Genomic DNA, 24,560 nt, shown 5'->3' with positions numbered 1-24,560 from the left:
ATGTATCATGCTAGGTAGTTGTATCCTCTTGAAAATTGTGGCCGCCAGAAAATGGAAAATGCCTCCACCTCTTCAAAGGAAACCATAAATTGATTGGACAGCAGCATGTTAACTAAATATAATTGTAAGATTTTTTTTTATCCCGAATGAAACTCCTCCATTTTCTCTAGGTCTTTTAGATTTTTTTTTTTTAAGAGAAAAGATTATTAGACCTTGTAAAGCATTTGACACTTCAATTATTACATTATCTGGGCTGTTAAAAACATGCTTCTTGGTTTTTTCAACTCTTGTAGAATTGACATTTGGATAATATTTGTGTATGTGAATAAAAAGTAGAGGACAACACGGTAGCAATCCCTTAGCAAATTTAGAGTTGAAAAATGTGCAAGAATTAGATGATAGCAGTTTTCAGTTTCTCTCTGTTAATTGGACACGTTTGGTTTAGCGTCTTCAACATGAGAAGCTTCAAGTATTGGATAGTAGCTGAGTGAGAGAAGTTGAAAATCAGTAGAGAAATTCCTAAATAAAATAAACTCTTGTACTAGAATATATAGCCTTCCTGCAACTTCTTTTCCTCATGCTTTATGGGTTTTCCCAGTGACCAACAGTCATAGTTGGGAAAGCAAATGTGTCCCCAAAACACTTGGAATAACTTAAAAGCAAGTTCAAGTGGGTTCTTTTTTTTAATATTTAGGGGTTCATCCTAAAACTTGGTGGATGTAGAATCCGTTCCTTATCTCTCTATACCTAGGGAACTCTTAACAGCTCATCGGAAGTACTAACTAAATACCAAGACCTAAGGTCAATACATAAATTTCATAGTTTGCTTCTGTAGATGTATCCTGTGTTCAAAGGTCCAGGAGAAAATACTGTAATGCATTGCTGTAATATGCACCTTATTTCTGGTTGACTGAAGAATTAAAGGAACAAATGGTGGATACTTTTCCATAACAATACTGTTTATTCTTTTGCTAACATAACATTACAAGATTTATTTGGTAAAGATGGTGTTCTTCATGACCTGTGTCATTCTGTGAATTCAATATATGATGGCAATTCTAGCTGTTGGAGTATTGTTAATAATAAAAATTATTGATTTTAATGGGAAGTTTTACTTGAAGGAGAGCAGGAGAGCATGACTCTTAAGTACCCACTGAATGCCTGTCACACTTGTGGTCTGTGCTACTTACCTGGTACCACTACTGCTGCTTCTATGTTTTTCTTCTTGGCTTTTCTTTCCTTCCTTTTTTTCTGTAATCCCTTGCTTTTCTGGATGCCCTGTAAGAATTCCTTGTTCATTTGTAACCTGTTTAATTCCTTCAGTTGCGCATGTGGACAACTGAATGTTCCCACCAAAGGGTAATAAAGTGCCCAGATTTGACAGTCTAAATACCAGAAGGGAAATGAGATGGTTTCCAACTTTCAGGTGCTGTGTTGGACTTCCGGACAGACAAGATGATGGCTATGAAATATGTGGCAGGACCCTTTCACAGCTTTGGTTACAAAAATTAGTAGGGCATAAGCAGAGCTGAGGTTGTGAAAACTGTGTAATTGTGAAGGTTCAATAAATTGTCATCTTAGTTGGATTCAGCTTGGAAGTCTTGCATCTTAAACTGCTGTCATACTATCTTAGCTTCAGGATTAGAGGGGCAAGAAATTAGGCTGCCCCTCAGAAGAGTGAATGGATTTGTTGATGGCCTGGAAAAATAATGTAAGATTGGGAAGGGTAGTACAGCATACCACTAGAAGATACTTAACTTTGGAACTTACTGAATGTGAGGCGGGTGTCAGGCATTTTTATGTATTTCCTTAATTCCTTCTGTGGGTCATGATCTTGGAAACTAGGTTGAGAATTTGGGGTCAACAGTGAAATTGTCACTGCTCTTAAGTTGCTTGACCTTCTACATGTCTTCTAATTTAATGCCCTCTGATTTCTTGGCTTCACTTAATTCTTCTGATCGCAATATCTGACTCAACATTAGTATGATCATAGTCTCAGAGGTAGATTTATTCTCTTGGTATTTGAGTAGAAGTCTTGCGCTAGAGAGCTACTAATTCCGAGGAGCTAGTATTTGGGGGAGTTGCACTCCCTGTGCCTGGAATACTTTTATGCAAAGCAGGTACTTAGTTGCTTTGCATAAAACAATGTAAAAGTCACCAAGTTGTTTTAAATGTTAATTTCTAAATTTTGACAGTCTGCACTCTTATCAAGTCTTAAATTAAGTCCAGTCTTGTTTTTGGATAACTGTGTTGTGATATCCCAATTTTAAGTAGATTTCTTCTAGTGGCTGCAATGAAAAGCCTAAAAGGTGACTTAATTACTCTGAGTCAAACACAAATGCCAAATTCCCTAGCAATCTTATCTATGACATCTCCTTTACAAGTTTCCTTTTGTAGTGTACAAATAGATATTCCTGTTAAACATACTGGAAGATAATCAGTAACATGTTTTTCTTGATTCAGAGGCTCCTCTTGGGCTAAGACACAACTTCTCTGTATTGAGTAGTTTGTTTGATGAGGGCGTTTTGTTTTTTTCTAATCAGATTTAACTAAAAAAGGCAAAGTATATTCACACTGTTTCTTAGTGGGGTAGATGAAGGTGTGTTTATTGCTGCTTTTTTCCAGTCAAACCTTATTCCTGTTTGTCTTGTTTTAAGCCATATTTGTTGTGGTGTCTACAGAAACTTTGGGCACGTCTTTCATCTGTGCTCTGGTAAACTTCTTTCAGGCTTTAATTGCTCTGGTAAGTTACATATGAAATGTACAAATTACAGTAGGTGAGATGTTGCGTATTTTTCTGAACATTAGTTAATTCAGCAATTCAAATATTAAAGTGGCTTAAAGCCTCTGGGCTCTGTCTGAAATTCATTTTAACAAACATTTAAATCACTGTGGATGTGTCTGTGTGGCATGTTCTATGCATGCAAAAGTTTTTGCAGCCTTGATAACAAATACCATCCTTTTAGTTTGCCAACTTGCCTGGTGGTCGTTGATGAAGAATACAGTGCCAACTTACGACAGCCAAAGCTCTAGTAACTTGTTAAACAAGGGCCATTAAAAAAACCCCAAAAACAAAACCAAACCCAAAAAAACAAACTTCTCTTCACCAAGCTGGCAGTTCTTCGTTGTTAAAGCTTTGTGAAAATGGCAGTGCATGGAAAATGAGCTCGAAGGAGGACGAGGAGGAGGAATAATTCTCTGCAACAGGTAATTTTCATTAATTGTTAATTTTGGTAGTATGGAGAAGAATGAGGAAAAGATAGAGAAGCATTTTGTGTGTTTGTGGGAGAGGAAGAAGGGTCTTTTGAGTAGGCTTTTATTAAATGCTGACTGCCAGCCTCTGCCATCTTTCTTCTTAACACTCCCCTTCTTTCCTAGTTGTGGTAGTGGATGATGGAAGACAGCTTTTTGTGTAACTTGAGAATTGAAGTTGATTATCTTGGCAATCCCTAGTTCTGACCCCCAGCTGACATGGCTTAGTTAACTGTTTCACTTGCACACTGTAGTTTCTTTCTTGTGGTAACAAAGATAATTAGTAATGTAGAAGGTGCAGGAGCAAATGCAGGAAGCACAACTTACAGCATGTTGACAACCCCCCATGAGGTGCCCACGCAGCAAAAACACAAATGCAGAAACATTGGTAATGTTCTGTTTCTGTGGGAAGCTTTGGTGCATAGGTGTAACAGCCATTTGCAGCGTCAAGGCAGTTTGCACATTTAAGGCCATTTACAAGGATGAGCTTATTACGCTTCTTTGTATGTTGCTGCAGAAATCATAGTAAATCTCGGACAACTACTCCTGTACATGTACTAAACAGATCTTAGGAGACTACTCCTGCCACTTGTTGGATTAATTCATTGTCTGGCTATGGAAACAAATCAAAAGCTTTGAAACAATCTAACTTTTAAACTGTTCCAGGAGATCATTTGTATTTATAGCCACTCACACCACCTTTTGAGAACTAAATTTGAGATGAGTCCGAAGCTGATATTGTGGCTTGCTGGCATTTAAACACATTTTCTGCTTTTATAAAAGCAGAAAACTAATTGAAGGCTGACACTATAATTTAAGTCTCTGAACTATTTACAAAAAGATGTACATCATGCAGAAAAGTAACATACAGTTAAACAGATCTAGGAAGTGTATTCTACTAAGGTATGCTGAAGAACTGTTTTGCAGTCTGATATCTTACTGTGTACAAGCTGTTTTGTATTGACTTCAGCTAAGAATTTAGCTTCTGTTGCTAATTTTGCTAATTGCAAATTTCCTTTTTTATTTTCTATCCACAGCTCTTCATGTCTTTCACTGAGAAAACTTGTCAAGATAATTGCCCTTAACTATCCTACCTTGGAGGAGCATGTACAAAACTGATCTTAAGAAGACAGAGCGATTAGTATTTGAAGTAACTGCCAAAGAAAGAGAAATCAAGGAGCACATTTTTATGGATAATCTACAGAAGAAATAAGACTAAAGTCCATTAATAGGTTATCCTTAATCAGTAAAAAGGCACAGCTGCTAAAAGGAGAAAAGGAAAATAATTAGTAGAGAATAAAACTACAAAGAACATTTTTATTCTTAAAGGAATAAACTACATGTCATATGAACTTTTGAAATACTTAAGTCAAAACATGTCACTAATCTCTAGTGAACTGATATTTCTGCAGTATTCAGAATTTGGTCAGCCTTCTGTTAGTAGACTGGACTGTTCCCCGATCTCTAATTATTTCTGTCTATAAGCTGTGATTTTGCTGTTGTTTAACCAGCAATTAACTTGTAGGGATCTAACAGCATTCAAAAAAAATTTCAAGACTATTCTAAAAGGATAAGGCTATTCAAAATATCCATAGTATTCCAGCCGCTTGTTCTAATTGTGTAACTCGAGAGAGAAGAGTTGAACTCCAGCAGTATGGTGGTAATACCCAGATGCAGCTGAGGAAAGCATGTTTTATACTAGGCGTAGGTGCCAAGTAAATCTGTTGTGGAGTGTTGATGCTGTACAAGCTGCGTTTCTTCAACAAACCATGTGTCACTTGTTTCTAAATGTGCTAATACGGTGTATATGAGAGGATACTCTCACTTCGCGTGAGGAATGCTAAATATATATCTGGCAGGAAACACTAATATTATAATGAGTTTTTTAAGTTGGCAATCTTAAGAGAGTTGTATCAGAACCTTGTTACTCTACACATGGATTTGTGTAAGTGAACTTCTCTGCACCAGAGGTGAAATGGCAGATGCTGTTTGGAGATTTTACAGTGACTTTTGTCTTTACAAACGAGTATCTTTTTTTTTTTTTAAACCTTATAAAATAAAAAAAAAGTCAATGCAGTGTTCTTTTGCTGAGTAAGGTTTATAATTATGATGTAAAATTTTCTGTTAGTACATCCAATCACAAAGTTATATTTTCCAGCATTCTTTGGAAAGCTACCTAGTCCCAGTGTTAAACTTTGGTAATTCTTTGCATTAAAACTGTACAGATGACAATGCGTACCTGATTTTTTTCCTTTTCTTAAAGGGTTCATTTGATACTTTATGAAGTCTCATAGCTGTGCTTCCCTCCCTGCTTTTTTTAGTAATACGTTGCTGGGGATGTAGCTAGACCTTCCATCTCACTGACTACCTACCTATTCTTAAATGGCAAGAAAATATTCAACCTATTTAGCACTTGTGTTTCAGGGCTTATATTGTATCTCATACAGCGTGTACACATACTGATTGTATTTGGGGACAAGTGAGTGACCTTTTTGTACTGCTGTTCAGAATATGATGAAAAATGCCTGCCCCCAAGACCAAATCATTAATCTTCATTTATGAGGATCAAGTCTTTGGTATAGAGGAACACCTTTGTGTTTGTCCAGGTCACAGCTGTGCAAACAGGAATCTTGGCATGAGTAGCTTGAACATTTATTTGTACAAAAAAAAAAGGATTAAAAACTTCTTAAAACTTAGTAGACTTTTGGATTCTCCTGTGAAGATGAACACTGAGCACATCAATAGCAGGTGACTACTTTTTAAAATACCTTATTTAAATACTATGTAGCAAATATTGAATAATCATGTAATTTTTACATTGTCACTTACTAGATTTTTCTAATTTTTTGTAGATATCCAAGTTCCAGTCCTGGATAGGTAAGTATTCTTAACACTTCTTTCTAGCAGTAACTGTTTCACAGAAAAACTAAGCTGAAGCTTTTTCACTTTTTTTCCTCTGCTCTCCAAGTATTTTTTTAGGCTACTTCATGTAGATAACTTGATTATGGCTTAGCATGTGCATCTAGATGCATAGTAAGACTCCTTATAAATATTATGCTTAGTTCATGAACTGAAAAAAGTTATTCCTGTTTTTAATTTTTCCTGCTTAATTTTCAGAAGCATTTTATGCTTCTTTAGGCAGATTGATTTCAGTAGCCTGTATTAGAAATTAACTTTTCTCCCAACACCTGAACGAGGATGTAAGTGCCCAGAACAGTCTTCTAATGTAGCTACGGTTGTATATTTGTGTGTGCATGTGCATAAGTGCACTGGTTTTAATTCAACTTTCTCCTTTAATTTGCAGCCTTCCAGTCTGGTGTTTTTCTTGCCTCTTCATGACCTCGTGTCTTGAGCAGCCTAGCTGGATCCCCTGGTTCCTGTTTCTTCTTGTTTCAAAATTCTGCTTTCCCCCATTTTAAATCCCCTACCCTTTTATATTCATATGCATACACTAGGCTTTTACTACCTGTTTTGGTCTTCACTGTTTTTTCTAAGGCTTTGATTGGGTTCCATCCAAGATTCTCCACGTGGTGCTGTTCTCCTGGCTTCCCTGCCACAGTGGAATAAGTTTCTCTTGTAGAATATCTCAGTCATGCTTTTGAAGTTTTACGGACCTGATGGTCTTCGTCTATATTTCTGTTCTGCTAATTTGTCTTGCTATGAGTAGACATTGGGGAAGAAGTTAAGGCTGTATCTTTTGCTGCTCTACTTACAAAGCAAGTGTATTAACTTTTTTAAAGAAACAAGAGAGATTGTGGGGGATAAGCAAAGTGTATGTGTCCTGGAGGTAAAAAAAAAAAAGCAAACCACCCCCCCCACAACAACGCACCTCCTCTCAGGCATGTTTAGATTCATGAGATGTTTGTTCTGCCCCTTTCTGTCCTCATTAGGAAATGCAGTCGCATGTTTCCAGGCTAAATGTAGTTCTTCCTTTTTTTTTTTTCTTCTGTCAAGTAATCTCTGTATTTCTGTTCAATTTTGTATAATTTTGAGGAGTCTTTCTGTGCAAGTGCTCAGCTATGGAATCCCTTATGCTCCACACCGTAAGAGAATAACTGCTGAATAGAATGTGTCTTGGACTCATCTCAAATATGTTTTGTTTTCTTGTATAAAACACTCCCTTAAAAATAATTTTCTGAAAATGTTTGGTTATGATTCTCTTCAGTTATCTGGTCACTCCTTTGCTGACTGGTTCTGAAAAAATATTAAGCATGTGTGTACTTTGATCTTCTCTGGCTCAAAGCGAGGCGTTTGGGAAACAATACCAACTTTTAATTTTGGTGTCTTTTGGCGTTCATGGTGCAGTAGCTGTGGATTTCAGTATGCACAAGTTCAAAGTGACTGTACACTCAAAGTTTTATTTTTTTCTTGCTATGACTGTTGTAGTGCAGCAAGGATTTAAAATCTTAGTTTAACTTTCCATTCAGCTACAAAACAGGAACATATTAACATAGTACATGACAAAAATATTTAAATGTAAAGCTGTTACGTCTGAATTTCTAGTCATGTAAACCACTCTTGCATCATTCTTCCTGTGTGAATCCTTTTTGGGGGGAGTGGGCAGGTGGCTCTGGGGAGAAAATGCTGCAATTTTCTTATGCTAATTGAGTAAGGTTTGTCATGGTAATTCATAAGGACATGTCTGTTTCTGTGTATAAAATAAAATGCTAAAGCAGATTATGTGAAGTCTTGAAATTAAATATTATTTTAACTTGAAAAGTAGCATTTGCACAATATCGAAGTAGTGAGTTTGATTTTTGGAGTTTAGAATATGGGATTGAAGTTCTTATCATCGTGTGGACTGCTGATATTTTCATGGGAATTCTCATCAGAGGAGACCTCTCAATGGTTTTATATTTCTTTGTATGTTCTGGTAACATAGACCTATCCAAATAAAACACTGTCCGTGGTGGTTGGGTTTAAAATATAATATATAATATTATATATTATTATATAATAACATATATTTTAAAATAACCATGTAACCTGTATTGTCCGAGATCTTCACAGTGCTGAAACTTCAAATAGTTCCTCTAAGCTAACTTGGGAATAATTGCAACTTTGTTCTTTTTTTGTGTTTCAGGGAAATGAGGCAAGCTACCCTTTGGAAATGTGCTCGCACTGTAAGTTTCTTAACTGCTACATTATATTGTTACAGAGGTTAATCTTATTCAGTGATCGATATGTACAACTTTCATGTATGAATTTATTGAATTTAGTGCTTGAAAAGTTATGCAGTTTATATACTAACCAAAAGAGTAAAATTAAAAGGTGAAAATTTTGAAATAATACAGCTTTTGCTGTTAGATTGTAAAATAAAAAATCAGTTCATCTTTAAAAAAAAATCACATATAATTTTTTTTATTTTTTCCATTAGAATATGAAACAAACATCATAGTTTTGATGTCTGTACAGTGAAGCGTTATAACTGGTAGTTCAACTGGTGGAGCTTTTCCATCAGTCCCAGTTCCTCAGAGATGTGGAACAGCTTGTGGTGCAGTATGTGCTATGTCAGGGGTGAAGTATATTGCCTAAGCTGTCTTTGTGCCCTCAGAGGAAAGAGAGGTTGAGGCTAAAAGAGCATTTTTTTTCCTGTGTATGCTTGCAGCTAGGCATTTAGGTGAGAAGCCACTTGGTGTTACTCACTTTTGGCCACGTGAGCATAAAATTCATTGCTCTGGCTCATGGGGTTAGTCTACCCTGTAAAAATAACAAAGTATTTCTTGCCTAAAGCTGACCAAAGAAAGGGTTGTCTTGTGAAGTGCCCCTGTGGTGTTATGCTAAGCATACTTATTTTTAACTGGTTTTTTCCTTGAATGTTTTTCTTCAGCACTAAATCATGTGTAGACCTGTGTGTGTATGTATGGACTGCTTGATAAAATTCCCATACTTTGGTTAATCAGATCTCGTTCTTAAACAGGATAATAAATTCTTCGAGATAGGGACTATCTTCTAGGCTGCTTTCACAGTGCTAGTTGTAACTGAACTCCAGCTCTCATAAGTCAAACAGTAATACAAAATAAATAATCATGGAGGAATCTCTTTCTAAATAAATTTTTCAGAGAAATGAGGCTTTTGCTAGTAATTTGCAAATCCTCTATGCTTAGTATACATGTCCACGTGAATTCTAATTTGAGTCATCAGTTTGTAAACACTTGAGAATCTTATCCACAGCACTACATTGCTGTGTTATGCTCTCAGTGTATATTTTGTTAAATATGGATATGTGGGTGGAAGTTTCATATTTGATGAAGACTTCAGTAGTCCTCTTCTGGATCATATATATCGATCTTGGGTTACTGCTCCATTGGTCAATTTTTCCTTCGGGACAAACTGTCTTCTGAAGACTGGTTTGTTTTGGTTTTTTTTAAACTAGGTATGTCTCTGCCGGAGTTGTAAGCAGTGTTGCCATTAACTTTTGATTCTAGGACAAGCTATATTCATTGGTAGCTACTGCCAACGTAGAGGTTTACTACTGAGCGTGTTTGCCCCCTTTTATTGCAGAGAAAGAAAAGATTTCCGCATTATATTCCGTAGTTAAACTGTGTTTTGAGGATGTCATTGTGTAAATCTGAGGTTTCGCATGATTGAAGCTTTTTCTGCTTTGATGGCCCTTCTCACAGTAGAGAGAAAGTCAGCTGCTTCTCTGGGCAACATAACTACATAAGCTAGGGAAGATGTAGTTATCACATACGTCCCTTTGCTTGATTGTGCCTAATCACTGGAATGATTGCACTGTGCTTGAAGATTCTGCATGCCTGAATATCCTGAAAGAGGAGGGTTTGTTCGGGGCACAGATGTGTACAGTAGCACATCTGTGAATAAGTCCACTAAGTAGGTATTCACCTTTTCTTCAAACGTTAAATGTTCATGCTGCTTCCAAGTAGTTGTCACTGACAGGACAAAAGCTTTTCAGGGCAAGACCAGACAGTGTGTTTGAAGATCATTTGATAAGGATTTTGAATGGTTAGACTTTTGGGAGACTGTCAGTTAGCAATAATGTATTTGTGCTGTCTGCATGGTGGCATTGAGTCATAACCTCTGCCTGGCACTGCAGTCGCTATTTTGGTGTCTCGTTTTAAAAGAATAATTTTGTTTTAAAGTTGGCAGTTACAGGAAGCAAATTCAGGATACTATGCAGAGGATGCACACCATTAAATAGTCAAGAATACTCTTTACTCTTCATTTTAAAATATTAGTTCTTTTCAGTGGGTGAAATAGTGTTGTTGGATTCCTTAAAACAGTAGGGTTTTGTTTCTCAGCTGTGTTGTGTCTGATAAATTACTGAAAATCTAGTGCTGTTTTACATGGTGAAAATTTTATGTCAGCCAAGCTATGTCAAATTACCCATAAGAAAATTTTATCATAGCAAAAAGCTGTGAAGAAAACTATTTTATAGTACAGTAAACAATATTTTCTAGTATTTCATAGTAGAAAATAGTTTATAGTACAGTATTTTGTAGTACAAACAATATTTTATACTATGTTTTGGTTTTAGGATAAGGAGACTAGTATCTCTCCTCTAACTTAGGAAATTGTAATTGACACATCTGAAGTCATGCAAAGGATTAGGCCAGCTGCGTGTAAGCATATACAAGACAAGTGGTTGAATGTGTTCTCAAGGGCGTCATCTTTTTGAAATGTGATCTCCAAGACTGAAATGGCTGTCTTGCTGGCTACTCTGAAACTTTATATTCGTGAATCAGACAAGACTGTAGATAGAGGTGAGAGCTTTTGCTGAAGGTCTGTTTTATTTTGAGATTTCTGCAATCCATTCTTATGGGGGAAAAATATTTTTTTTAACCTGGAAACATTTAAAATAAATTTCAGAACATGTTTTATTTAAAAAAAAATCTTTTTTCTAATACGTTAGCAATACTCTTGTTTATAATGATCTCGTATTTGAAAAATATGTGGAAACTAGGCTCTCTGTGACCACACTCTGGTCTGTTTTTTGTTAGTTAGAACTTTGAGCCAGTATTTTAAGAGTATCTGAAAAGCCAACCTTTAAAATACAGGTTTAAACATTTAGGTAAACAGATTTCAGAAGTGTTCAGCACCTCTGAGAGCTATACAGCTTTTCTAAGGTTTGTACATATTGCAGATGCCTGCGCGTTGTGTACTCTGCAGCAATGGATGTATATGCTTCTGAATACGTGAGCAATAGTCCTGTTAAATATCACTGAGATCTCTATTTTTAAGGCATTCTTTGCTTTTGACTTTCATATTAATAGTGATCTAGCTGTGCACCTTTACGTTAACTAGAAAAAATATTAAAACACATTTTCTGAAATTACTTTTTTCAATGTAGAGCACATTGCACTCCAGAAATTTGCTTTTAATGAAGCTTTTTGAGTTGCCACTTGAATGGTTTTTACAATACTATCTGAGAATCAGTTATGTGAGTAACAGCTTGAAACAAACAATTGTTTTAAAACATCATGGATCATCCTCTGCTGTTTTGGGGGAAAGGAGTGGGGTATCAGATTAAAGAGCGTCCAGCTGAAAGATAAAGCTACTGTACTAAAATAGGAGTTACACAAAGCATGTGGTTTCTTGGAAGCATGGAGTTCTTGCATTTCGACCTGATTCATCACATTTTCTAGATGTATGCAAATGAATTCAAGATATGAAGCAGGTATTGTTGGCTCTAGAATTTTAATACTTGGATGGAAGAGGAATCTTTTGAAAATACGGGTAGTTCTTTAACAGAAAATCCTGGAAGTGCTTAAAAAAACCCACCTGGTTGTATTAGTTACAAAGTGAATGAAATTCAAAATGGATTATGAAATAAACATAAATAATTCTGTGTGCTTTAAAACAGTGAATAATTTGATGTTTTTACAGGGCTACCAGGAAAGCCTTTTAAAGAAAACCATTTAACAGCTATTATTTCTAGCCAGTTCGTAAGTTTGTAAACTCAGTTATCAGTGCCACGCTGATGGGATACTTTTTGATTCTGCTGAAAAGCATAAGAAGCATAGAGCCTTGTGTCAGCTGGTGAGCGAAGCACAAAAAAGGCTAACTTGACTTTGAGGTTAGAGGAACGCTCACTGTGGCCAGAGCTCAAGGAAGCTCAGACCGCTGTGATGAGTCACAGGCAAACTCTGCCTCAAATGATGTAAACAAAGCTTGATCCTCCTTATTTTGCTCAGTGATGTTATCACCCTGTTTACACTACTGTGGACTTGGACCTCCTTGGATTTCCTAGTGTTTTCATCTCTATCCTAGTCTCCTGAGCCTGTCTTGTAAAATTCTGTCTGCTACTGCCACCATCAGTCCTTCTGGCTCAGAAGCCTTCACTGTATCTGAACTATCCTGTGCCTTGTGTTTCCAGTATAGCTTCAGGACGTTTGTGTGGGCACTAGGTTGCCTGTAAGGAACCTTTAGAGAAGAAGGAAAAGTATTTTGTCCAGGCTCTGAAAACTTGAGTACTCTGCTTTCCAGTGATAGCTGTGTAAAACTTTAAGAAAGTCAGACTGTTGCTAAATACTGAGGAAAAAGCAGTCTTGTAAAAAGGGGCACATCCATCATAGGTGAGGAGTGTTGTATATGTGCATTCGGGGAGGAGATCTGAACAAAAAAGGAATAGGCTATTATTGACATTTGATGTTACACATAAACGTATGCTGTTTTCATTTAAAAATCCAAATCAAATCAAACAAAAATACCCAACCCCCTGAAAACCTACATGGTTTTTAAGTACGTTCAGCCCAGGCAGAGAGAATCAGCAGAAATGATGACTCTGAATTGAAGGAAGAAAGAATAGACAAAAACTATGCAAAGTCAAAATAAGGCTTATACTGTAATGCATTCATCCCTTATTTTGTATTCTTAATATTTTATTTTTAAAGCTATTTTATGAGGACAAAAGATGTTACTGATATACAACTTTTTTAAAGTGTATAAGGTTTTTAAATTTCAACTTGTTGGAAAGGATTTTAAAGGTAGGTGAGGTGCTTGCAATATATTTAAGGGAAAAAATACTGAAATTGTTCTGATATGAAATTCTCATAGTTATGAAACACTGATCTGCAGATGTTGTTTTTATCCATATACGTTCATTACGAACAGAGGCTTTTATGCTCACGAACTGTTAAAGGAAATTTTCCTATTCCTGTAATTACTGTGATTTTTCATTGTTTTCTCCTCCAAGTACTCTCATCCATGGTGTGTCCATTGCCAGAAGCAAAACATTGGACAAGATCGATACTTGGTCAGCTTTTGGCAGAGACAATTTCTTCAGTACTGTTCTTTGACTTGTTTTTTTTCCCCCAAGGGTAGAACCTCTCTCAGTTCTCTAATGCAGGTAAACCCTTTGCTTGAATGCTTCAAGGTTAGGAATGAGAAATTTGTAATGCCCATTTCTAGTAGAAACTGCTGCTCAGCAGCTGTACCTGGACCCTGTATTGCAGGTGAACTGGAATTGACTGTATGAGCTGTGAAACTGGATGTGTGTATGTGTGGAGAAAGAGTAATTAACATTTTTAAAGTATGAAGACTCTTCTTTAATTTCATAATTTAGGCAATTGTTGCTTTGCTACATTTTTCTTGTTTTTTCCAGTAGGAAATAGTTCTAATAGTAACCCTCACAGAACTTATTTCAAGGTTTTTCAGCATGAGTTCTAGATGCAATTGCAAACTTCCGATTTCAAAAATAGATCGTTTGTGAGGGATTTGTCTTAACAAAATAATGGCCAGTTACTTGAAAGATGAGGGGTTTTTTATGATATTAACTCTTTCTATGAGAGTTGCAAGTCTGGAGTAGAGCTTGCAGTAAAAATGAGATTCCCAAGTTAACAGCTTGCCAAGGTGCTGGCTTTGCATTGAACTGTAGCAGGTCTGATTAACTTTAGGGCGGCAGGGCAGAGAGCAAGGGTGGATAGTGCCTACCATTTCAAAGACTGACTGACTCCATTTACAGTTTTAAGATTCTGAGGAAAATGGAAACCAAGGAGTTTCTGCAGACAGAAGCAAGAGTTGGCAAATACCTTCAGTATATTGGTTAGAAGATGCATTTTGTGCTGGCGGAACTTACAAGCGACTATTTGGGCTAATTGCCAGTGGAGCTGTGCTTTCCCATTCTCTTTTAATACTGTCTTCTTTTAGTCTCATGATTATGTTCTACATATAGCTTACTGTATGGTGATACGGCTCCTTTCGCATGATCCAGAGGGGTTTCTGTGTACCTATGCTGAGAGTAATGTGCTCGACGCTGCGGTGCAATGTCGTGCTGTTAAGGGCACACCTTCAATCATGTTCTAGGCTTCCGTGTAAACTGGTGGAAAAAAAGGAATGCAGCTTTATTGCAGTGGAGAGCCTAATTAATTGAAATACTAAATTGCATACTGGAAACTGAGGAAACTACTTTAAGCCTCTGCAAATGCTGTTTAGCCTTATTTTTATAGCCCTAGAGGCAGAATCAGATCTGTCACTTGCTGGCACAGCAAAAGAAGATTGTTCTGGGAGTATCGACCCTTTTTTGCCCTCTGCCTCTGTAGTTGTAAGCAGTTACCACGACTGATTCACTGTAGAATGTCAGAATTTACTACTCGGGCAAAATAAGTCTTGACAGAAAATCATCTTGTGCTTCTGGACTTCGGCATGCTCTCTCCCTTTCATTCTGAAATAGTGCAGTTGTGTGTGTATCTCTGGATCTGTGGCTGGTTGGTTTTCAGACAAGGGTATAAAGAAATTTAAGTGGAAGTTTGTTACTGCTTTGGTAGAGGATCAGGTCTCTGAATCGCCTACAGTTTCCAAACATAAAGCTCTGCACGTTGGCTGACCTTATGTACTGAAAAGACTAAGTGCTGTTTGTTCTTATGCTGCACTTTTAGAAAAGCCTAAGAAGGTATTAATGTGGTGATAAAGTGGATCAAGTGGTATGTATGTGCCTCGTAGAAGTTAAGAAACATTTTTTTTTACTGTCGGAGCAAACGCACTAAATGGAGCTAAGAAATGTCGAGGAGACTGTTCACGTTAGGAAAGAAATTGGTATGGGGAGTTTGAAAGCTTCAGGTTCTGTAAGATATGTTTGCTGTGGTTTGCTGTACGCTGGCCACTTTCTAGGACTTCCTAAGAACCTCAGTTCCTCCTTCATAACCAAACATGGTGAGCAATTTGTGAACTAACTTTGGTCTCGTAAATCAAGCTGCCGATAGGGAATTTTCAGGTTGTTACAGGGCAAATTTTTCAAGCTTTTCAGCAGTAACAGAGTACAAGATTTCTTCTAGTCATTTTTTCTGGATTCACAGATTAGGTCTATTCCTTGCAAAATCAGAGGTGTAAAGTAGGGTACTAGGTATATGCTTTAATTGAGGTTCTCTTTAAATTTGAAGAGGATAGATGAAGTGGTACTGCTGCAGAACCTGAACCTGCTTTAACTTCTGGGACAAAAAAATAGATGTATGCAGGTCATGGCTACAGGTATGTCTATTTCCTGTTTGAGATGGAGGAAAAAAAAAAATTATCTTAGGTCTGTCTGGGTGATATTTTGAGTAGGTGAGTGAGAGCTGGTCAACAGCGGGACTGTGTTAACCTGCTTAACTTGGCATTTATCCCAGGAGATCTTATATGTGTGGTGTGCTGAAGAAGCACTAGTTTTACTGATACATTTACTAATATAATTGTCTTTCTAACTTACTATGTTAGTCTAGTGTAAATGTAATGCTGGCTCCTTCAAAAAAACTCGGTTTCTTCTTTAATTTCTTCATACCTGGTATTTGTAAGAGCTGTCTGACTAAGAACTAGCTAAGCATCCCCAATCCTTAAAAATGTTGTGTCAGCATGTGGTATTCAGTGAGTCACAAGGCTAACTGTATTATGGCTGGTACAGGGAGGAAAAAAGGTAAGGTTTATTTAAAATAAAATGAAAAGGTTTGTGTTTGTCCTCAGAATTTGACGTTATCTTTATAGTCTTCCATGAGAGTGTTTAATGGTTGTAATAAAGTAGGAGAAATTCTGGTAGGAAAGCAATGAAGAAATGTGCATTGTGTTTAACTGGCAAAGGGTTTACTGAAGCATTTCTGAGAATAGGTTTGGGTTGTGTTTTTTTTTTTTCCTTTCAGTTGATGCTGATGAGATAAAACGACTAGGAAAGAGATTTAAGAAGCTTGATTTGGACAACTCTGGTTCTTTGAGCGTGGAAGAGTTCATGTCTTTACCTGAATTGCAACAGAACCCCTTAGTACAGCGAGTAATAGATATATTTGACACAGATGGAAATGGAGAAGTGGACTTCAAAGGTAAGACACAGTGCTTTGTGACAGGTGGTGGCATTTTATCAGAATTCCTGGAGCTTTAGAATTCAAATTTTGCTTCAGCTGAGAAAGAAGGGGTAAAGAAAACTTGTTAATCAAAATAAGGTGCTAATTCCTAGTGAAACTGAATACCAGTAAAACTAGTTTCTCTGGCACATGAGGGCACTCCTGAATGAAATGCTTAAAAGAGCAGATTGTTTAGTAATAGCTTTCCAGGTCATACTGATTTAGGACTACTCATTAAGTATCTCTTAAAGTACACTAATTCAGTCTCTTAATTGTGGTGCTATCTGAAGTATATTCTTAGGCTGAAGAGACTGAAAAAAATGGGGTATACTGTGTAAGTGGTGCGTCTGTGCGTAAGTTGTATTTATCCAAATGTTACGAGATCTGTCTTTTGTTGGAGTATTTTGAAAATAGTTTTCTAAATTGTGAAAGTGGTCCAAATTTTTCTGTCGATACTTCCTTTACAGGATTCTTTTTATGATCTTAGGTAGACACTTCAAGCGAAACCCAAAAGTTTTTATTTAGTATATTCCTCCAAAATTTTAGACTTATTTTAAATATTCATGATTAAAAGGGCCAGCAGGTTAAAAATCTTCATTACTAGTTGATGTTAAAACAGTCTCTGACCCTTAGAAGTGACAATGTCTGTAACTTCTGTTCCGGGTAATACTTAGTATCTCTTGTTGCTCATGACTAGAAAAGGTTAATCGGTTTTTCTTGAGTGTTTTTTTTTTTTAATTGGAGAAAGTTCTTAAATCTCATTTATATTTACAGGCTGACATTGTAAGTAAAATGTTACATACAAAAGCTGCTAACCTTTACAAAACCCCTTAAACTTCTATAGGGAGAACTACAGTGTAACTGGAATGTTGAGTTTTTAAGACTTTTTCTTGGTATCGGTTTCCAAAGCAGTAATTGTTGTATGTAATTGTTCAAAATCCCCTTGTGAAAAATAGGCAGTGATGAAAGATGATGCTGTATTATATGTGACATTGAGCTGTGATTAATATAATTACCAAGAGCTGTTCCTCTTGGGTGGGAATAGGAAGTTGTCAAAATCAATTTTCCATGGTAAAATGATGCCGTTGCAATAAGTGGCAATGAATTCTGTTGTTGTCATCTGGCCAAGTTTGGTTCATTTAATTTCTTTATTTCTGTCTCAGAGGGAAGCTCAAAGGAAAGATTTTAAACTGAAAGAGGGTAGATTTAGATCAGATACAAGAAATTTTTTACAATGAGGGTGGTGAGACACTGGAACAGGTTGCCCAGAGAGGTGGTGGATGCCCCATCCCTGGAAGTGTTCAAGGTCAGGCTGGACGGGGCTTTGAGCAACCTGGTCTAGTGGAAGGTGTCCCTGCCCGTGGCAGGGGGGTTGGACTAGATGACCTTTAGAGGTCACTTCCAACCCAAACTATTCTATGACTCTATGAAAAGGAAAATTACTAGTGTGAGGAAACTTATCATTCTTTCATTGAAAGACCCCAAATTTAGATTACTCTTTCATAAGCATAATAGTAAAACTCAAGTTATCAGTCAAGCATTTTGTTGATAGTCAACGATTCCTATGTTGTTTTAATTTCACAAAACTTGTTGAAACTGTAGTAGGCCTTTCAATCTAATGCGATATTGCTATACCTCTCTATTCTTTCTATGCCGTAGTTTAGCTTGCAGTTCTGCACTGTTGTCATTTTTACCACCCAAAGCTCTAGGAAGTCTAGTTACGGGATCTCATCCAGACACATCACATCCCGTGGTTTTTTTGGGGGTTTTTTTGGCAACTCAAGAGTTTGCTCCTGGGATAACGACTTCATTGTTAAACAGTGTAAATTTTCTTTTTACCCTGTTTCTTATATAAAAATATTTTTTCAGTTTTTTTTCCTAGAGCAGTTTTCAGTTTCATGTAATTCTTGCATTAAGTTGAGCAACCAAACTTGAGAGGAACTCTATAATGAGAATCCCCACCGAAGTAGATTTAGTAGAGATCTCGATGGAGTTTTTAATATCAGATTTTGGTGAAAGTCTAGTTCAGAATTACTTAAATACTGGTGTGAATGAGTCTGTTCAGTGAGCGCAGTATTGGATTTGAAGTACTTCCCGCTGAAGAACATCAAAGTATCAAAGTATGTGGACACTTAGGTGTCACAAGGTAGGCAATATTTTAAAGATTTTTAGGGTAATTTAGATTCTTATTAAATTTCTGAATGTTGATTTCCTTGGTTTATTAAAAAACTTTTTCGTAAATGTTTTTCTTGTATTCTTTAGAATTTATAGAAGGAGTATCCCAGTTCAGTGTCAAAGGAGATAAGGAACAGAAGTTGAGGTGTAAGTATTTTTGATTGTCCTTAACAAAAATATTTTGATCCTCAAAAATATACTTTTGTTAGTTAACATTGGGAAATCAGGAAATCCAGATTCTTTTAAAAAGTGGGAAATCATGAGGGTAGATTGTAAGCTTTTGCACACACTGTCATTTGTGTGAAGAATTTGCCAGCACTCTTTTCTGTGGGGAATGTTAGAGGAGGTTGCCTTCTGAGTATGCTCAGTTGTTTCCCATTTAAAAAAAAAAAAAATCATTTAAGGATACTTAGTTCACAAAACTGTAACTGTGTAACAGTGTGCTTTGCTTTATGGGAGCATAAGAAGAATATTAAATTTTTTGCTACTACAGTAGAACAGCACTAGGTTCTTGTTTGAGAACGGCATCTCAGGAATACAACATGACCCAAGCTTTTGGAGCGGTGAAGGGATAGGTTCAGTCGTGGGTGTAGCTTTCAATAACTAAGACATCATATAGGTTTAGGAAAGAAATCTGCTGTACTGAAATGTTTAAAAATAAATTCAGTCTTAATACCAAATTGTTTGCAGCGAAGTAACCAGGTGGGATTTTGATTCATCTGTTTCCCAGAAGGTTGTAATTTTTTCTGCTTGCAAATGAGCTCCTACCTGGGTTACTTGTGGTGGTGATGATTTTTCCAGTTCAGTGTTTATAGAGTTCTTTTACTGCTGGTGCTAAAACAATCTTGACTGACATTTCTGAAGTGAGGTTTTTTCTCTTAAATTTGATAGTAGCACCATTCATTGTATTGTTTCTGACTTTTCGTGTTTTTCAGAACAAAACTGAAAAGCTGTTAGAAATCTCACTTAAAATGCAGTATTTTTCTCAGTTTGTGCAGGGTTGTCATCATGTATTGTTAATGCAAAGCACATGAATGTATAGTGCTCTTTTCCAACGACATTTGTTACTTAGTTTTACACATTTTTTTTTCTTATTTTTTTTTTTTTACTTCTGCAGTTGCTTTTCGCATTTACGATATGGACAAAGATGGTTATATCTCAAATGGAGAGCTCTTCCAGGTGCTGAAGATGATGGTTGGGAACAATCTCAAGGACACTCAGTTACAGCAAATTGTAGATAAAACCATAATTAATGCAGATAAGGATGGTGATGGAAGAATATCCTTTGAAGAATTCTGCGCTGTAAGTAACCTCTGAAGAAAACTTTGATAATTCGGAATTAAAAAAAAAAAAAGAGGAAAAACGGTAAACAGTATAAAGGGTAAGATTATAAAAGCAGAGTATAAAAAGCATTATAAAAATGCTAGCCTGGCACGAAGATGTATATTGGATTCCAGTCTCTATGCTGATAGAAAATAGCAGCTTTAAAGATGAGTTGTGAGTGGCTTGTTGCAGGAGGCTGGTTTTCCTTGTTTTCAACAGTTAAATTTGATTAAAAAAGAAACAGCACCTTCAATTGTTTTAAATGTCTCTAGCTGCTTAATAGAATACACTGAGCGGAAAAAAAAAAATCAAAGCATGGTGGGCAGGCACGTACAGTCTGCTGAGGCGGGGGGGCGGGGAATGCTTCAAACCATCTGAAAGCTCTGAAACCAGAGTATGTCATGGCAGATCTCTCTTTCAAAAAGTGTCGCTGTCAGGGGTGGTGCGTGGAGGCGAGAGGTGTGTTCCAGAGGTGAACTTTAGCTTAATCTCCCAGTCTCTAAACTAGGTGTCTGCTCCCAATCACCCTTTAGAAAGGTTTATCTTTGCAGGGTGTGGAGAGAGCCTGGGGAGATTATCACCAGCTGCAGAACACGGGGATTTTATAAAGTCCAGGGTAGTGGGATTTGTGTCAGTTAGAGGGAGAGTAACCCCTCAAGTGCTGCTCTTGAAAAAGGACAAACGGTTGAAAGGCGCATTTTAAAAACTCTTTGGGTGTTACTGAGCAGAATGCTTGAATGTAGCACTTGAGACTTGAAATGGTTGATTTTCACCCACGTCATAGATTTGTTTAATTAGTCGACAGCAAGTTTTAAATTCCTTCCCTCTTTAAAAAAAAAAGTAAATGACACATTGGAACTTGGAACATTTGAAAATCACAATAATAAGTGTTTACACATTAATTTTAAATGGTGTATTAATGAACATACACCTGGGTAGCACGTTTTGACTCGGTAGGCACTCAAGCATTGCTTTTGTTTCCTCCTCTTTGAATTTACAACTTCAGTTCAAACATAAATTGTTCATACTCATGATTAGTGCAAGTTCTAAAAAAAAAAAAAAATCTGCCCTCCCCCAAACTATTAAAGCAAAAAGGTTCTATTGTCTGCATATTTTTTTTTTTTGGTAGAGTTTAGTTATTTTCGTGGCATCATGTGAAAATGCATGGTCATCTGCAAAGAACGCTGAGTTGCAGCCTGCAAACACCTAGATTAGTGAAATACCTGTTTATTTCTTGCACTGGGCTGTTGTCTTCTAGCCATCCATCATATATGATGTTGCCCTTTCTTTTCTTTTGTCTTTGGGCTTCTGCCCAGACTTCCTGTCTTGTACTGCTATTTGATTTTCCTCTATCTTTCTTTAAATTTCTTCAGTTTTTGTTGACCTCCTGACAAGACACCTTTCATTCCTACAATCTCTCATCCTTTTGTTCTTGCGTTTTACCTTCTTTGATTTTTTTTTTGGGGGGGGGAGGGCCATCTATCTACAAAAATATTTTTTCGTTTGTGGCATTTGGCCATACCATTTGGCCTTTGAATTTTGTTTCCGCATTATAAAAAGTTCCTCTGACATCACACCTTTCCTTTTCCTTTCTCTGTGTGTGAATTGTACACCTTTGAACACCGGTAATTCTTTTTTGGGTGCATGCAGTTTTGTCAGAAATCCTTCCGCCTTTCCTAAGGCCCTTTGCTTCTCCTGTAAAGATGCACAGTTTTACAGGGTGTTTTAGAAGGAAAGTTAGCGTTTCATGTAACATGCAGAAACATAATACAAGGTCAGAATATGAGATGGGGGAGGAAAGCCAAAATGGTGTAGCTAACACTGTTTTTCAGGCCCTTGAGTGTGTAAGTTGTAGTAATATAATTACCTTGGTTCACACATAACTCATTCACATATCACACAGTACTTGTGAAATGTCAGTTAGTTCGGAGAGGCCAGGGAAGTCCTGTAATTACGATTGAACCGAAAGCATCTTCTGAACAAAGTTCCTTCTTTGTATCTTGCTAACTTCCAATGCTCATCTGTTTATGAACGCTTGTTTTTCTCCCAGGTTGTAGGAGGCCTAGATATCCACAAAAAGATGGTCGTAGACGTGTGACTCTGTAGGGCACCACCCAACACTTTTGCTTTCTTCTCCATCTCTGAAGATCTGCTCAAGACGTCCAGCAATGCTCTCTGTGTATTTAAATGGAAGTATTTTTCTCTGTGAAGCCACATTTTCCAACATGAGCCTCATGAAGCCAACTAAGTGTTATTGAACTTTTATTCTCTCAATAACTCAGTGTAGCACTTTAAAGTCTGAAGGACAGCAAAGATGGAAAGAGCATATCAGTGTGGTGGAGAAAGGGAAGGGGTTGGCTTTTTAATTTATTTTTCTTCATCTTTTATAACAAGAAAATATCTATCTATATATATATATGTGTGTGTGTATTTATATATAGATATATATGTAGCTTTCTATATGTAGTAGCTAGGTGGGCTTTAATTTAATATACTTGATTCAGAAACAAAACTAGAGTACAAAGTGCCAAGCAGAATATTAACAGTTCAATATATGGATATACATCCTTACTTTTATTTCACACAGTTTTATATATATAGTAGAAGAATGTAAAATTTTAACTGGGTGTTAGGTCAACTCTTTTCTTTTTCCTGTGACTGTTCAGATGTTTCTATATATTGACTGGCTGACAAAGCATTGCTTCTTATTAATTCACCTTAATTACATTTTTTGTAACACAGGAGACTAAGTTTATTTATACCTGTTAATATATTACCAGGGACTGTGTCTCTTTGCTAAATAACTTAGTACAGTTCTACTTAATATGAGAATATAGTTTAATGCTACTGCCAAGAACTAGCCCTCGTGTGCATATAGTAACCGCAGAATGCTTTGATGGCTGCTAGATTTCGTCACCTAGGAAGGCGGAGCAGTTACAGCTGTCCTGAAGTTAAGGTAAATCTGCTGTTCTGGATTCGTTTTAGATACAGCTGCTCAAGGTGTTGGACGCATTCATGACTTTCTCTTGTGCTTAGCCTAACGAAATTAGGATTGACGTAACTGTGCAGGATTCCCATCTACTTATTTTATACAGTACTTAGATTATAAAACGTTCTTGCCATTTAAATTCTGTTGTTTCAACCATGATAGTTTCCCCTCTGCATTTAAAGAATACTACAGGTAGCATAAAAAACTGGTAATATTTTATATATATATGTATATAGGATTCATACAGGGGGAAAATCTTGTTAACCTATGCCATAGAGGAGGAAAACTTCACACTATCTAAATTTGTACCTCTTGCGGTTCTCCAGTGCTTTGCCTGGAGAATTTTTTTCTTTTCTAGATTTGTCCATATCATAATTTGTAACGGACGGTAACTTGATATATTTGTGTGATATAAAAGTAGCGAGCCATGTTTTACAACTTTTTATCATCCCTTCCCTTTTCTGCAATGGTACTATTGGCTGGAAGAAAAACATTTGCTAGATTTTTTAGGACAGTACATCTTTCCTGTATAGTAGTTTTTCTATTAAAAAAATTTTATAATCAGCAGTGGAAAGTGCAGGTTGTCTGAACCTACTTCAATCGAGCACCTGTCTGCCATAGCTGTTCCTTCAACTGAGTGCTGCACATCATGGGCTCTGTCTGTGAGAGAGAAATCCAGGTGCTTGGTGTCCTTGCATGACATGAAGTTTTGCATGTAGATCGATTTGAAATGTTCCTCTTGTTTACATAATTTGCATAATTTAAAAGATAATGTTGCCAAACTTTGGTAAATGTTAATGTTCAAAACAAAATTCTCCACTACATGTAACTTTTTTTCTTCCTCTGGATCAGTACGTGGCTTATAATCCCAGCCAGTGGTTGTATCTGTTCCAGTGTCAACTGCCATGTGCTCTGCTTCAAGGGGGAACTAGTCTTTTGTGAATTTTTTGTACATAAGTATTTGTTACAAACATTTTAGCAAATGCTTTCGATTTCTCTTACTTGCTTGTGCATATCTTGGCTGGCATTATAGAAATTAGTGCTAATGTTATTTCCTTAGGGGGATTGGAAGGGGAGGGATGAGGCAGTTTTGGTTTTGTTTTTTTTTTTTGGTTTTTTTTTTAGTTTGTGTGGGGAAAAATGATTTATGTTGAATGTTTAGTTTTTCCTCTGCATGCTACATCATATGTTGTGGGAACTATAAGAACCTTCATACTATATGAATACAAAATAAAATATTTGAACCTTGGCTGGGGCGCTTCAGTACTTGCCTAGACCTTTCCTGTTCAACTTAAGGCAGCTCTGCACCCTGCTCTAAAGAAAACAAAACTTGCTGTTCATAGTTTTTGTCCTCTCTCCGATTATAGAGATTGATTGAAAAACTGAGTGCAGGCAGTCCCCTGAATACTTTCAGGCTTCATTTCAGTGTTTCAAGACCACTTGCGTATTTTTTTTGTAAAGGCACATCTGGTTCTCTTTGCTACATGTCCAAATTGGATAAAATTCCTTGTTTTAAATCCTACCAAATTCAGAATGATTGTGGTAAGTGGAAGGTG

General features: G+C 36.7%; 1 protein-coding gene across 1 annotated transcript in view; it reads left to right on the top strand.

The window, feature by feature from the left end:
- Positions 1 to 24,253, top strand: part of PPP3R1 (protein phosphatase 3 regulatory subunit B, alpha) — a 40,982-nt gene extending 16,729 nt beyond the window's left edge. The window contains exons 2-6 of the mRNA XM_076335042.1: positions 8,336 to 8,375; positions 16,320 to 16,496; positions 18,780 to 18,839; positions 19,810 to 19,994; positions 22,066 to 24,253. Of these exons, the coding sequence (XP_076191157.1) occupies positions 8,336 to 8,375; positions 16,320 to 16,496; positions 18,780 to 18,839; positions 19,810 to 19,994; positions 22,066 to 22,113 (510 nt within the window). The 3' untranslated portion in view covers positions 22,114 to 24,253. The remainder of the gene's footprint in view (positions 1 to 8,335; positions 8,376 to 16,319; positions 16,497 to 18,779; positions 18,840 to 19,809; positions 19,995 to 22,065) is intronic.
- The last annotated feature ends 307 nt before the right edge of the window (positions 24,254 to 24,560 follow it).

This window comes from Aptenodytes patagonicus, chromosome 3 (assembly GCF_965638725.1).
Source record: "Aptenodytes patagonicus chromosome 3, bAptPat1.pri.cur, whole genome shotgun sequence".
Lineage (NCBI taxonomy): Eukaryota > Metazoa > Chordata > Aves > Sphenisciformes > Spheniscidae > Aptenodytes > Aptenodytes patagonicus.
The sequence above is the reverse complement of the archived record's forward strand: the minus strand, read 5'-3'. Positions and strand labels throughout refer to the sequence as shown.